At 44.6% G+C, this 16,075-nt stretch overlaps 1 protein-coding gene across 2 annotated transcripts in view; it reads left to right on the top strand.

The window, feature by feature from the left end:
- Window positions 1-5,037: 5,037 nt before the first annotated feature.
- ITPR2 (inositol 1,4,5-trisphosphate receptor type 2) overlaps window positions 5,038-16,075 on the top strand; it is a 268,975-nt gene continuing 257,937 nt past the window's right edge. For both annotated transcript variants that reach the window (XM_075051507.1, XM_075051506.1), the window contains exon 1: window positions 5,038-5,332. In XM_075051507.1, coding sequence (XP_074907608.1) covers window positions 5,241-5,332 — 92 coding nt within the window. In that variant the 5' untranslated portion in view covers window positions 5,038-5,240. The remainder of the gene's footprint in view (window positions 5,333-16,075) is intronic.

Here is a 16,075-nt window from a genome sequence, read left to right as displayed (position 1 = left end):
GCAAGTCAGCCAGTCCCCCTCCGTGCATGCGTGCCATAATGCGAACGAGTGTGCGTGGATAGTGAGAGCGCAAAGCTCATATCCATGCCCTAGTGAAACCCCTAAAAGATCACTGGGGAGAGCTGTTCATTTTCAGGGCCACCTCTAATGTTGAGAAAAAGGTGTTTCCCTCCAGTAGAAAGTCCTTTATCTAGGTGTTACGAATTTAGCTAGAATTTCCTGTTCCTACTAAGCCAGGTTGAATAAAGTGGGTAGGCCAGCACTGAATGCTCCATGTTCTGGTTTTCTCATTCTCAATCAAATAATGACGCTTATTTTGCATGATTCACTACACTCCTGCTTTATTATGTTACTAAATCACATTTATCTCTGTCAGGCCTCTTTTTCCCCAGGGTACACTGGGGGTTTTTTTGTAACCAGATGCTTAATATTTTGTATGGTACCAATACCAACATGTTGTTTAAAACAACATCAGTAAAGAGTTAACTCCCACGATGAGAAAAAAGGCAAAATGAGTCCCCACAGCTATCTATCAAGAAATCATCTAGTACTCTGACGTTTGCTATAGGCAAAATAAAACAAAGCACTACCAGCAATAAATCAATTCTTGTGTGCGGGTATTGTCAAAATAAGCTGTTCTGGCGCTCTCTGATCCAACTTGTAGGCCAAGTAATGCCGTCTTTTATACATCCAAGTGTTTTGAAATGCCATTGTGCTCAGGGAAGAGCTAGGCTATCTCAAATATTAATATCCACAAGGTAATGGCTGTCTCCTGCTTGTGTGGGAAACTACATTAGGTGCCTTTAAAAGCCAGGCCTTCCTCAAGTAAGCTGTTAATTGTGCATTGCTCGAGATAAGTATATTAAAAATATTCCAGCTACAGATGGGCTTTAAAATCAGAGTTGGATTTTAAATATCAAAATGTCTGGAATGGTCTGATCTTTCTTCTCCCCCCCCCCCCCCTCCCATTAGAAAGGTGAGAAACAAGCCCAAGGCTTTGGGTCCAAACTTTCATATACTTGCATGCTTAAGCTCTGGGGTGCCTGCCTGGATTTTGGCCTGGTCCCATCTATATCTGTTGTATTAAAACAGTTAAAGGCATTCTTCTCTTCCCCCTTTGCCCCTGCAGCTGGAATGCACTATCCTCTGCTCTCATGAAAACAAACATCAATGCTGCCTGTTGTATAAGCCTCTAACTGGTCTGGTTTGCTTCCACTGAAGTGGCCTATATATCTGTAACTTCATACGAGAGGTAGGTTGTGTAGGTAGGGGATTAAAGTCTTTCCAATCAGAAAATTTTCAAATCCATAAAACCCCTCAACTTCTGTCAGGAGCCTCCCCTGTTTAGACAAGACGAGCAGGAAATTCAGACATCTTCCTAAGACATGAGGGGTGGAAAAAGAGCAAGAATATGATGACAGCAGCTGATGTACTTGATGAGTTTTTTGAGTCTGAGGTCAGTCCAATATCGTGTATTTTCACATCCGAAGTGGATGCTCAATGCTGCAATGGGGTGTTTCTATTGACCTCTTTGTGGATAAACTGCTTCTCTTCTATGCCTCAGCACCGGAATGAACATCGATACCTAGGACGTAGAAATCATGGTAAAATTCCCCTGTATTAAAATACTGCCACATACTTTTATATAGAGATCTAATTTTAGAATACCACTGCAATCATCACTAGCAATATTTTCTTTTCTGAAAATAAGAAATAAACTAGAAAGGAAAGTTGAGTTAGAATGACTTCTTCACTTCTACAACATACAGAGTAATATGTGCACTGGGGCAGTCTGTCAGCACTAGCTGATGATTTCTGCATCTGGGTCCTGTTCCGTGGTGAAGCCTGTATTCCTAGCTTTGGAACAAAAGATTACCAGAGATAACTGATGGAAAACTTATTCCAGTTATTGACTAAGCAGCCTCACCTTCACCCTGCAGCTAATTGCAAGGTTAAAAACTGTAGTAAAAATACCCATATTTATGAACCAATTTGGTTTATTTCTGCTCCAGATAAATGAAGCAATATTCCATTACCATCTCTGACCATGCTTTATTTTTTTCTATGTATACTTGTTATGACAAAATCTCTTTCATTTTAATTAAATTTTTTTAGATACTATCTTCATAAAACTAGCACTTAGAGAGGCACAATCATTATTTCTAACAGAAGAGGGTTAATGCTTGTTAAAAATGTTAGAGGAGCACTCATCACTACTTAAGTTTTCTGCCTGCAAGGAGAGGATCAGCAAGGGTTCCTCAGATCTGCTTTTCCAGGGCGATGTTCATACCAATTTAAAACCTGGCCTACAAAAGCCGGTAAGTGCTTGCTTATTTTCAGCGTACAAATAATCTGGTAACTTCAATGAGATTGTTGGACTGTTTCAACGAGACAGGTTTAAAATGAAGCATTCACTTAAATACTTGACTGCCTTCAGGATTCGACCTTTACGTTTTTCACAAAAACGCTGATTTCATACGACTCATTTCTAGTTAATAGCCGTCACTGCTCGGAACTGGATTGAGATTTCCAGTTCTTTTCACATAGATCACTAGAGAGCTGGGAGGTGGTAACAGCTTTCAGCTGCTGGCACGCTCCAGCCTGAGCCAAGATGAACAAGCCTAGAAATGAAGGAGAATGCAGCCTGTGCCTTGATTTCCCTTGGGGGGAAAAGAGGCAAAGACGACTGCAACTGTAGGACTTCTATCAGTTCGAGCTTTGCCACACAGCAAGCAAATGCAAAATATTTTCTAAAGTGACCCGAATTAACCTCCTTGTAATGCCAAAGCACGCGGGCCCCTTTCAGTTGCCCACGCGCAGGCAGAGCTGTCAAGGGTGTAGCAGTGCTGCTTCCCTGCTGACAACCTACCGGGATGGATGTCTCGGGTATCTGGCCCCAGTAACCTATGTTTAGGCAACGGCGTTGAACCTTCCTGGCTGTGAATGGTCCCAAATGGGGATTTGCTCCCAGGCATACAAAGGACAGGCAGACTCGCTGCTCGGCCAAGTTCTGAAGTCTATCCTCAGGAAAACTCCCACTGATCTAAGGCATGCCAGGATTTCATTTACTGCTGGGAAACGTGAAACCTCCTCGGCTAAAGTATCTTAATTAGGCTGTTAAAGCCTGGTATAAAGTGGCTGAGATAAACAGGGTCAGGAGGGCAAAGGATATTGTCAATACACTGTGAAGCCTTTGCTGCTCAGCCCTGGTTTCAAACTGTCCAGAACCATGTTTTTGTGAAATAAAACGCCTGAACCCTCTGCGTGGTGGCTCCTGGGAGAGACCCCGGGTTGATGCTTTTCACTTGGTCAGCATGTGGGCAGGGAGCCTCAGCTTCTCTCCCGCTTCAGTGCCTTGTGCTACTCGGACTTTCAGTTTCTAATTCTGGTATGTTTTAATTTCGTCCAACTTTGGGATTTAGTATGTGTGCTTGGGGCAGTTCAGAACACCTCATCTTGGTTTTCCTGTCCAGGGGGTGGTTCCAGAACAAGGGCTCTGGCGCCCATTCTCTTCATATTTCTTTTCCAGAAATGTTTTAATAATTGTGGTTACTCTACCAAATTCTTTCAATTCAGTCTTCTAAAGTGTCAGATCAAGGGCCTGCGTATGTATACATACATAATCAGAACGCAAGCACAGATCTTTGGTGGTGTCTTTGTATCCTGGTGGGTACAAGAGACAAATCTAAAATATTCACCGTAAAAGAGCAAAAGAGGGAACTCTAGAATGGCATCACAGTTTTTTTCTGTACATCTTGATGGTAAAACTTTTTTTTACTTTGAAGACTCAGCATTTCTGATGTCAAGAATTTATGCTCAGAACAAGTGAGAAGGCTGCAAGCTGTGGATGTGGGAAATTAAATGCAAGTGTGAAACTCTCAGTTTATTACTCACTTCCACCGGTCTGCACATTCCTGCAACTAGAATCATATTCTTGCCGTTTAAGAGCTACTATTTGATCAGGCTCTTAGACCTGGGTGAGTTGTCGTTTCTTTTTTTTTTTTTTTCCAATCCAAACAATCTGTTGGAAAAATGCAATGTGTAACCAGTACTACTGCTGAGTTTGCCTGTAATTAGGAGAGGTGGGGAGGTAAAATACAGCCGAAAAATCAGAAAAAGTGGAAATACTTTGATTCTTAAAACCGTTGGTGGAAATTACATTTTCGTCTGAAGAACGCACAGTGTTTTTGAGAATAAGAACCCCATGCTGGCGCTAGCCCTTCCTTTGAACTCAACACTTCCATCCACCGATGGACGTGTCGTTTTGCGGGCTGGCACTGGGTCTTGGGCAGTGGCCCGAAGCAGCGTGGATTTGCGCAGCCCCGTGTAAGCCCCTTCGGCCCCCCAGGTGTGGGCTGCAGCTTGGCTTCCAGTGGGCTGGGGGGGGGGGGTAGCGCTTGCAGCCCCCCGCTCTGGGGAGGCTGCGGTGTCCCCTCTTTCCTTGGCAGAAAAGTCTTCCAGAGCGCTCTCTAGTTCCAGGGTGGTTTTTTGTTAACTTGGTGGCAATTTTCTTTTGGAAGTGTGTGCTGTGGGAATTCCTGCACGGGGTTGCAGCATGGTTTGCTTCTGATTTAAAAGAAAAAAATAAGAAGGATTTGTGGTTCGTGAAGTTTGTAAGCCACACCATCGAGGGTGACGCGGGATGGCGATTAAACTAAGCGAAGCGGGACTCGAGGCCTCTTGGCAGAGGCGGCGGCAAGGGGGAAGGGACGCCATCCCACCCGCCGCTTCGGCTCTTCCCTCAGCGCCCCCGTCCCGCTGCTTCTTCCCTCGGGCTACGGCCCCAACCCCGCGCCCGAGGGCGGCGGGTTATCGCCGGGCCGCAGGCGATTCCTGAGGCGTTTCACCGCGGTCTCTCCACAGCACCTCTCCCGCCGGGCGGGGCAGCAAAGCCGGCCCTGACCCGGAGGCCGAGGCACGGCCTCGCCGTGCGGGGGTTGCGACCCCCTGCCCGAGGGGTGGCGGCGGCGGGGCGGAGCGGGGCGGCCCCGGGAGGCGGAGGCGGGAGGCGGGAGGCGGGCCGGGCCGGGCCGGGCCGTGGCGGTGCGCGGAGGGCAGCGGCGCCGCGATCATGTCAGCCCGCGCCGCGCCACAGGGGCCGCGCTGAGCGCCCGGCCCGGCCCGCCCTCGCCGCGCCTCGCCTCTTCGGCCTCCCCCCCCCCGGATCGGTTTGGTTTTATATTTTTTTTTGGTTTTTTTTGAGGGGGAGGAGTGCGAAATCCGGCTGAAAATGAGCCAAAATGTCTGAGAAAATGTCCAGCTTTCTGTACATCGGGGACATCGTGTCCCTGTACGCCGAGGGCTCTGTCAACGGGTTCATCAGCACGCTGGGGTGAGTGAGGGGCCGGGGCTGGGGGGGGCGGTGGGGGTGTGTGGTGGGCCGAGCCGAGCCGAGCCGTGCCCGCTGCGGGGTGCCGACCCGCGGGCAGCGCCGGCTGCGGCACAGGAAGCGGCCGGCGGCGGAGAGGGGAAAGTAGGAAGTGATGAGCGGGGGAGACGGGAGGAATGAGGGAACTTCTCGCCCAGGCCCGGGGTCAGCGGGGCCCGGACGGCGGCGGGACGGGACGGAGCGGGGCGGGCAGGCGGCGGCGCCCGGCGGCGGCGGCTCCGCGTGGGGCTGCACCGCGCTCCGCGCTCCCCGCTCGGCTCCCGCCGGGGCTGCACCGCCGGGCCAGCCCAAACCGGAATACCCGGCGTTTGCCAGAACCCGCTCTGTGGAAGCGACCCTCCGCTGTACCCAAATGCGTTGATACAGTCGTGATTTATAGCTAACTAATTATTTTTTTTTTGGGGGGGGGGGAGGGGAGGAGGAGAGCTTTATTTTATTGCACGTCTGAGAATTTTTGACAAAGACGCGAAGGACAAAACCTTTGCTTTCTTGCACGCCGTCGTAATCAGCTCGTCGAACGTGTCTCCCTTCGCTTCTGGTTTGCGTTTGCCTGAAGCCTTATCTGTGGTTGGTGACGATCAGATATTTAGAATCAGATATTTAATTTCATGGGCACGCTTTTTCCATGAGCTCTGCTTTCAGTTTGTGGAGTGGAAAGGCGTAGTTTAGCTGTGGCTACTTCACTGAACTACTCCTGCTTGCTTGAGCTTTTTACTAACCTTGACTGCTTCAAATCACCTTTTTGGAATCCAGGACAGAAAATGACAGTGGGTGACAATAGGAATAAATTGATATCTTTCTTTAAACCATCACATCATTTGGTCCCGGGGGTGCAGTGGCACTTCCCTCTGATGTTCGTAGGAGAGCTGCAGTAGTTTCACTGACTTTGCAGCGTGTCCAAAATAAGCATGTCCTTAAACCTTTGTCAATGGAAACGTCTCCTGCACTGCATGAATTGTAGTGATCCAATTGACAAGGCAGCTCAAACTCTAGTTAAATGCCAGCACTATTTGCTGCTTAAATGTTAGCAGTACCTTCAGGATAACAGTTAAACTTGCTAAGGCTGATCCACTGCTAATTAATATGTGCCTGGGTATCACTCCTGTGTGTTGTATTAGGTTCCCTGTGTTCTGAGATCTCTTCTATGGGGGACTGTAGGGTGAAGTAAGGGCAGTATTAAAATGCAAACAGTGATCATCTAAGTTACTTGGTGTGGTACTGTTAACTGGAACAAAGCTGGCGTTCAAGGCCCTTTATATTTTTTTTTTATCTTATTATTGCTATCCTTGCTGTTCACTCATTTAATCTGTTGACAAGTGTTTTTCCATGGTTTGTTCCTCTATTTGCTAATTTTGCGCCTTCTCTGTCCCTGACTCTCTATTTTGTCTCACATCTCCTTTTGTTTCGCTGACTCATGTAATTTTAAATCCTGTCTGAAAACGTTTGCTTTCTGCAACTGTTAATCACTGGATATTGTTTCTTATTCTTGTAACCCCAGCATTTCTTTTTTGTTGGCATAACTTGTTGTTGAGTTATTTAGCTTTGTTGTTCTGCGTCATTGCTGTGTTCTCTTATCTGGGGGAAGCTAAATTTGCTGTACTTTTACTTTTCTTTATGTTGAGAAACGTTCCTCATTTCTGAGAACACCTGCTTGTCTAGTGTCATAGACATTTCTGCTGTGACTGGTGCTTGGTACAACTGTGTGTCGCTTGAATATGTGTTGGCATTCCTGTGTCGCAGTCTTCAGACTGCTGATCCTCCCCTCTTCCCTTGGAGTTAGGGCAGGACATTTACCCCCTGGTTTTACAGACGGGAAGCCAAGACCAAAGCTTGCCTAAGGCACATGGGAGCTCTTTACCAGGAGAAATAATTGAACTCAAGCCAACACCCTAACTAACACTCTATCCAGGCTCTCTTTTTCCTAGCTAACCCAGCTCAAGAAGACTACCTGGGATGAGACAGGACTCCTGTGTGCGTCTCTCCTTCAGCGACAGGCCAGGAATTCAAGAATGCTGATGTAGCTCTGTTAGTTCTTCAATACAGCTTTTCTGTGCCCTGCTCCCTGCCATGGTAAAGGCAGCCACTGAGCCAGGAGGCTGGAGTTGAGGAGCTGAAGGCCTTGAAGGAAATGTGAAGTCACCAGTGGAAAACTCCCATGTCTACTAAATGGGAATGCTGACCCCTCTGCTGGTGGTACAAGAGCTTGGACTGAAATTTAAAATTGTGATGCCAAGTCATGTTATCTGTGCCAGCTATTGCAATTACTGCCTTTGGACCGGTTGCAGCAACACAAGAGGCAGAAAAACCAACTGTACTTTCAGGGAAAAAGTTTGCCCAGCTGCACATTTGGTGTCCAACCATTGCTAAACTCCTGCACCTTCTGTATTTCTGCAGGTTCTCTCTTTGCAGACATCTGAAAAGGGGTGGCCTTGTCTACTAGAGGTGCCTCTTGGTGAGGACAAAGTGGGGTAGGAGTGGGAATGATTGCTTGCTTGCTTCATTTGACTGACGTGGGTCCTTGTTTTATTGCTCTCGCCTGTATTGCTCAGGGTGCTGTTTTGAAAGGTGCTGGGCAAACGAACTTGTCGCTTACACTGTTGAGTCCATAGTGTAGTCTCATGCGGTTGCAAGAACTTGAAATCCAGCTCAGGTCTAGTAACTCTGCAGCAGGGAGAGAGTCCTGTTTATTTTAAGCTGTCAAAGTCTAATTGTTTCTTAAACAAAGCGTGAGTGAGACCATTCTATAAATAAGATAAAAAAGCACACAGCACCTCTCCAAGCGGGGGAGGTCTGTCACGTCAGTGGACCTTATTCCTTGAAGAGTTGAATGAGCTCAGCAGTTTAGTTTTGAGGGAGATTTCTAAGCAAAGGCTGTTTCATGGGCTTTAGAATATTTTTTGCTCACTTGCTAGTGCAGAAATTTTCATGTGCTCAGTTTCCCCAGGAAACTTAAAGCCGACAGAAAGATGCAGCTGAGCTATTCAGATTAAGTGTAGGGTGAGGTTAATATCTACTATAACCTGAGTGTGGAAATCTTCCTGTTATGCAGTTTAGGAGGTCCTAACTTCCTTGTTTAGGAGATGGGGGATCCGTGCTTCTTGACCCCGTGTCCAGGTGAGCGAGTTGAGTGGTGCTGGGTGAAGGCAGGAGTGCCCTTCCACCTCCCCCTACAAAAAGGGTTTGAGAATCGCTGGAACAATGAGATTCTGTACGTAGGACCCAAAAGGTTGGGGCACTTCTGTGAGCTGGAAGAAACCTGTGCTCCTGTCCTTGTCTCTGAACTGTTTCTCTACTATAAACAGCTGTTGGATGTGAGCGTGAGGGCTCTGCTTTCAGATTTGATCCTTCTTAGTCAGAAGAGGAAACTGAACCTCTCTTCCGCATCTGGGGTTAGCACTGAAGCGTGGGATGGGGGCAGGGACGGGGAGGTCGGGCAGCGCTGCTCCAAATTCTTCCTCCTGTATCCATGCGTTAAAAGAGAGCGGTTGTGCTCAGTTTTTGAAGAAGAGGGATAACCGCCTGTCTCCATGGGGATGTTCCAGGCTGTGGATCCCAAGGGGAGAGGGGCACCTCTGGGTAATGGTACAGGAGAGGGTTTTAGGGCTCAGCATTCTCTGTTGGCTGCTGCAGGTGTTTGGATACTTGAGGTGCTGAGAGTCCAAGCAATCCCCTGCTCTTTTTTTCTGCTTGGCTTTGGGCTTTTTCTGGGTTTGGATGCTAAGGAGCTGATGATGTGTAATCTGGTTTTTCCAATCTCAAGGCTCTCTGAGCTTTCCCCCTGCCCCTTCCTTTTTAAGAAGGAGGATGCTTTTGAATGTATAAACTGATAGTCTTGCAATTTAGTACAGAAAAGGAAATGTTTGGAAAAAGGAATTTACATCCATGGGTAGCTTTCTGCCATTTCAAGATATATTTTGTACTGGATTGTGGAACCGTGGTAATAATGTGGGGGTTTTTCCCCATTTTTGAGCTTTTAGTGTGTTTTGGCTTCTGTGCAATTGGAGGCTTTACGCCCCACAGGAGGCATGTGGCAGAGCTAGGCAATGAATCTAGGTATCTTAAGCTGTCCCAGACCAGCATCTGAACCTTGAGACCACCTTCCCCAATATTTTGGCTGTAAATGTTGGCAATGATGTATGCTGGGAATTAGAGCTGCTATTAATCACCTATCGGTACAATGAGGGGAAGAAAGTATTCTCAGTGGGAGAGGCGGGGGAAAAAAGTACATAACAACAACGGCAACATCAGCTGTTGGAAAGTTTGACGATAGGCCTGTTAGTCACCATCAGTAGCTGCATACCTGTCTCACCTCCATAAACGCGCTTCTGTGCCATGGCAGCGAGAAACCTCATGGAACGTAATTAATGGAGCATGCAGCAGGAGCTGCCTGCTAGGTAATATATGGCCATGGATGGTGAGGGGTGCTGAGACTTATTTCTAATTAGCAGCAGAAAGTGTGTTGTAAAGTATTTGGACTTGTTTTCTTGAGTTTAATGTTGGTTTTTCTTGAACAACTTCTCTTAATTTGTGGAAGTGCTTGCCAGAACTTTCTTGCTTGCCAGAACTTTCTTATTTGAAATGAGTGTCAGTTTCATTCAGGCTCCTTCACTGGGCTTTTGTGCATTATTTGTCTTATTGAAGTTGGACTTCACACACAGATTGAGTCAGTCATGCTTTGTGAAGAGACAAGATTAAGTAGAAAGTGCTTATGAAACAGCATAAATCAAAATATTCCAAATACAACAAAGGCTAAAATGTGGCATCTTGGTGGCCTCAGGAATTGTGCTAAGAGAAAAGTTGTAGTGACTGATGATGCTTATAACACACCAATGTAGTATTTTCATCAATGCACTTATTTTTTTTTACACTTCTCTCCTACTGTCTGAAAATGTAAGCTATGGTTAAGGAACAGAGTGTATGTCCTTTAATTAATAGCAAATTTTTCTTCCTTGTGCCAGCTGACAAAATGTAATTAGTCAGGAAAGAATAAAAAGCCTGAAGAAAGTGAGAGTGGCATAACTAGAATTACTCATAATTTAATTCTGATACATACAGAAACAAATAATACCTAGAAGAGAGAAGGGAAGATGAATTTTGGCTTTCCTGTGGGCAGAAGTACTCATATGTTTTATTACCTAGGTACTTTATCCTCCGGACTGACAGTACGAATGAGATTTGACAGTTTTGATTGTGTATTTCTTAATATTTTTTTTTTTAAATACTGTGTAGGATTAGCATTTTCAGAAATACGTTCTCTTGGTTGTCTTCCTAATGCAAAAGGACTGGTCTGAATTCTGCAGCTACTTTGAATGTATGCTAATGTACACTTTTCAGCTATATGGTGTATTTCTTTTCTGTGATAACTTTCTCAAGTGTAAGCTATATTATATGCATTATTAAATACCTTCATTGATCTTATAATAAATGCCACATAAGTAGAGATGTAGACATATAAATACAACTCTCTATGTTGCATACCTTGCAATTCAATACATATATCAAAGCTTATACCCTCTGTAATTACCCACTCACATTAGCAATTAGGCACCCCTCCAGCTTTGCCATTTATAACAAACTTATTTTCATGCTTGTTTCAAATTCTAACAACAGTGCTGTCTTTAAATAAACAATGAGACAAAGCTTTCCACAAAGCACCCTTATGGGAATGCAGCAAGTAATGAGCCCCGGAGGGGGTTTGTTTGTTTCAGAAGTTTTACTCGCACACAGAGCACAGCTAAGGGTGTGAAGGAACATAGGATTAGACTTAATTATGGTATTATGATTTATGAGATTGTACGCTCAAATGTAATATCCTTGGTTCAAAGAGCTCATTATCAAACAGAAGCAGAGAGAAAATTGGGGTTAGGGAAAGAACCAATTGATTTAATGCAAAAGTGAGTTTACCCGTAAGCTGTGTGGTAGTAATCGAAGTAAGAGAGGACTCAAATTTTGAATTGAGGCAAGTGCAGCGGCTATTACAACTTCTGTAGTTCTCAGCTGGGCTATGGGTAATGTGGGGAGTAGCCAGGAAGGAGAGGGGAGATTGTTTAACTTGCGTGACTTTAAGTCTGATTTAACTTCCTTTTACATAATGAGGAGATTAACTAAACATGGTTCTCGGACTCACTAGAAATCAAGGTTATCCTGTATTTTAAAAGTGCCACAGAAGAAAGAGTCAGATCAATCTTTGACTTCCCCAGCTTGGAACATTATCTCCTACGAAGCACGTGAACCTTTGCTCAGTCGGGCGTTTTACTGCACGGGGAGGTGTTTGAAACCTGCTGCCCTTTGCTGTTAATGGTACGGGCTGCTGTGCTCGGCTGAAGTGTGCGCCTGTTTGTTGGGAAATAGCACAAAGCCATGTCCTCTGCACGTGTATTTAATGCACTTGAAGTCTGGTCTCTGCTTGCTGTGAAGGGTCTGTTACTTCTTGTATGAAAGGGAGACTGGTGAAGTTCATATGACTTTGATATACTTGATTAGGGATATCTATGGGAAAAAATGGAGAAAGGAAAATGAATGGCGGTTCAGGATTTTACTTTTTTCCTTGTCTGTGTTGTGTTTTGTCACTTATTCAGAGATGCATTATTTTAATTATGTTAAAGATATACAAACCCTTATGACTGATTCTTTTAAACCTTCATTTATTATTTGTAAATCTGATTCCATCTAATTACTTTAATCAGTAGTTCCACCGCTATGTAGATATGTAGACACTTCCTGACATAGGTTCTGGTTTCAGCTGTTTATAATGATGCTAAACCTTGACTTTTTGGACCCAAGGTAGACACCTGTGTGGAAAGTTTCAAGTAAAATGGCATTTCTGAGAACAGGATAAGCAAAAATGCATCCGTTATCCCTGTTTAAAAACAACAAAAAAAAGTATCTTGCAGCTGTGTGTCAAGAGCCTCCCCGAGCTGCAGCGCTGTCTCCAGACCCGCTTGTCCTTCTCTGCCCCTTTGGAAATTTGCCCACGTTTTGCCAGCACTTGAGTTGAGGAAGGATTTCATTCAGACCCCTACAACCGCATGGGCTGCCTTGGTACCTGCGTCTTGCTGGTGGGCAGTGGGTGTTACCTGGCAGGGGCAGCTTCTCCTCTCTGCTGGCACTGGGCACCAAGAGGTCCTAACCTGACCTGCAGCTGTGTGGGAGGTGAATCCCGGTTTCCAGGATTTCCAGCTTCCTTTCCTGGGGGCACAGGAAAGCTTCAATTGTCCAACTGCTTTGTGTTCCCTATCTCTGGAGAAGTAAAAGTAATTTCTGTTTTTATTACTACAGTTCACTTCAAATATGAAACAAACTTAAACCAAGAAATTACATTCTAGCAAGTTAATGGTTTTGGTTGCAAAATTGGAAACAGTTAAACAAGGAAACCAAAAGACAGAGAAAACACAGGCTTGAAATGTATTTGTTATTCCTGTCTTGTATTAGGTATTGCTTGAGGTTTTGAGGGGCTATTTTGGCTGTGGTAGCCAAAAGATTGTGTCAGGAGTGTTGTTGTTGTTTTTCCAACTGTCTTTCTGTGCCTGAATCTCTGTCTACCTCTTACGCTCATTTGTTTGCAGTTTTTGATTGCTATTGAGTAGTAGTAAAGCATCGTCCAAAGCATGTGATTTTAAAACAATTCTTATTTATTGCTTAATAATAAAGGAAAGAGGATCCTAAAGTGTTGACCAGGCTGGGCTGCCTGGGGCTGTCCGTATGCGTGCTGCTGCACTGTCCTGCAGCATACCTGAGAATAAGCCAGCCCTTCCAGAGCTCCTGCTGTGCTGGTTCTTCTGCTCAGGTTTACCTTTTGACTTAGCCAGCTAAGTGAATTGTTATAATATATATTGCAGATTTTGCAAACCATGCCTGTAAGTGCTTTTTCCCTTCTTCCTTTTGCTCAGTAGCTTGCCTTCTGTGCCTCTAGTTTGGGGGGTCCTTTCACGATTGTGGGAACTTTTTGGAATTTGGCAACTTGAGATGCTGCCTGCGCTGAAGCTGCCCCAGCCCTTCGTGGGCTTCAGAGGTACGTCACATCACCTGAGCAGGATTTTCCTTGCCATTACTTCCGCCGGCTAATGAGTGACCATGGGGTTGCTGTCGGTTGCAGAAAAGAAAACAGGAAAACAGTCTCCCCTGTCCTTTCTGTGCTCCCTCGCCTGCCCCTGGAAGATGAAGAGGAGAGGGGGGAGATGGGTGCAGGGGTGCGCGTTGGTGAACGTAGGGTGAGGTGGTAGAGAAATCAACAGAGCAAGGGTGCATGGAAAGAGGTATGTGTGATTGGTAGGGCAGTAACTGATGTGCATGGTCTAAAAGGCAGCATGTATTACAAGCAAAGTAGGGGTGAAGAGGAACAGAAGAAGATGGACAGTTGCTGAGAGATCTGCAGTCCCCTGCTGACAGAAAATAGCTATGAAAACTACAGGCAAACTGTCTTATTTCTTTTCACATTGCTCCATGTGGAAGAAATCAGCTTGTCACTGCCACTGTTTACTTTGATATTTCAAATGGTGGAGGTCTTTGCTAGTATGGTCTCAAAAAATTGAATAATTGATATTTTTTTCCCCAGGGTTTTTGGTGGTGTTTAGGAAAATGCGTAATAATACTACCTTCTCCAAGAGAATGTCTGAGTTATAAAGTCAGTTCATCAGAAAGAAATAGCTGTTTTAAGATTGCCTGTGGTACCTTATGCAATTCTTTGTGTAAAAGCACAACAGTCCTTACTGACATCGTCCCGTACTATTGTTTGCAATGTATGGCTGACTTGCTAAGTGCATGTGATGCCCAATGCGTTTGTAACAACTGAGGTTATATGTAATGAATTGTGGTAATTCGGTAATCTTCTTATATAATAAATTTTGGACAGTTCATTTGAAATGCCCCTTTAGGTTGTTGCTGCTACATGAGTACATGAGTGAAGGCATGGAGTTGAAATTTACATGAAATTACTGGGCAGAAGAAGGCTGAAAGAGCATATTGCAGTGTGGTTGTTATCATTTGACTCTATAAGTTAAGCTTACTACAGCTCTTTTCGGTACAAAGAATTGATATTAAAACAGTAATCAAGTTTTTGTTCTTTGACCTCTGGCAGATAAAAATCAATGTCATTTTAAAAAAATCAACAAACAAACCCTGAAACAAGGCTTTTTATATGAATCTCAAAATACAGAAACTTGTTATGATCCAATGCTTGGACTTCTTATCTTGATTTTCTTTTAGAGACTTGTTTGAATTTCAAACAGCTTTTTTTTCCACTGCAGTTGACACACACAAGTTAATCAATGTTGCAGGGGCAGCTGAAAGCATGCAGTTGCAGGATTAGGAAACAGCTGCTTAAAGTCATGGTAAGCCCCAAATTTTTATACCTACTGCCCGCAGTTAAAAGACAGCAACCCAGTTCTTAGGGTTTTTCCTCTTTTCAGTTTAAACTTGTGCTGGTATTCCTGTGTGCAGAGCAGAGGCAGGTCATGCAGAGGAGGCTCCAAGCCACCCAGCTGTCTGCTTGCCTTCTGAAGGTGCTTTGGATGAAAGCTGGAGGACCAGCAGGCACAAGCCACCGAGGCATCCCCAGCCACTCCTGCAGGACGTGTTTCATTTCAGTGTGGGGAATTTTGCCTGGCTCCAGTGTGCATCTACATCCTGAATGCCTGTGAAATTTTGTGTAGTTGTATAATCTTGAGCACTGTGATGTGGAAAATTTAACTAGGCGGCTTTAAAGGGCGTCTAAGTTGAATGTGACCAGTATAGTTTTGTCCTGAGGCTCACAATACCTGACATTTTTGTAAAGTCCAAACTTCCAGGACTCTTATGAATTTTGGATATCCTCAGCTTCTCCCTTGTGGATGTGGAGGAAGAGCTTGAAAACAGGAATGGTTACGAATGAAATGTGTAAGAAGTGCCCTGAGTTTAGTAGTAATTTTCTTCCACTAACTTAAAATCAGAGCGTGTGCTTTGCAGGTGGGGGGGCTAACTAATGGTATGTGAGTACTTGAGAATGGAAACAGTGCTTTTTGCATGAGCTTGTTCTCATTTTAAAGTTAGCTGGGCATAGATTTCTGATGGGCTCCCCACTTGTTCCAGATAACTGAAACAGTAGTGTGCTTTGCTAAAATATTCTCAGTCACTTTTTCAATCTGACTAATAATTTTTTTATTGTTCAGAAAAAATAAAGAGAGGAAAAAAAGTAACATATTGGGAAAGACTGGATATCACTTTTGAAAACACTGAGCAGATCTTTGTACAGTTTTAAGTGGTGAAAAATGTTCAAATTCATCATTAAGCAAGTTCCATTCTTCCCATCAAAGAATAAAAGTTTTAAGGCTACCTAGAAAGTTTAAAAAGAACCCAACAAACTGCACTGAGTGAAAAAGGTTAACTGCCTGTTAGTAATATTTACTTTGATATCTTGGACAATTTCCGACTTAGGTTATTGCCTTTTGCCAAGCTAGACTCAATTTCAGCTGAATGCACCGTCATCTCCCTGCCATCTGCTACTCAAGAGGGTGCCAGTCTGTAGTCTTCACTCCTGTTCCACATTTGAGAAACAGGGCCCAGTGACCTTAACTCTTTACACAGAGCTGACATGTCAGGGTTAAGTGGAGAGTTTTGTGAAATTTCATTGCTCTAAAATGAGGTTTTACATCAGGCTTGCTGATGTAAAAATTGGGTATGGCAATGTCTGTAATGCTGCTTCTCAGGTTG

The sequence above is a fragment of the Buteo buteo genome, chromosome 19 (genome assembly GCF_964188355.1).
Source record: "Buteo buteo chromosome 19, bButBut1.hap1.1, whole genome shotgun sequence".
In the NCBI taxonomy this organism is placed as follows: Eukaryota; Metazoa; Chordata; class Aves; order Accipitriformes; family Accipitridae; genus Buteo; species Buteo buteo.
This window is presented reverse-complemented; position numbering and strand designations above follow the sequence as displayed.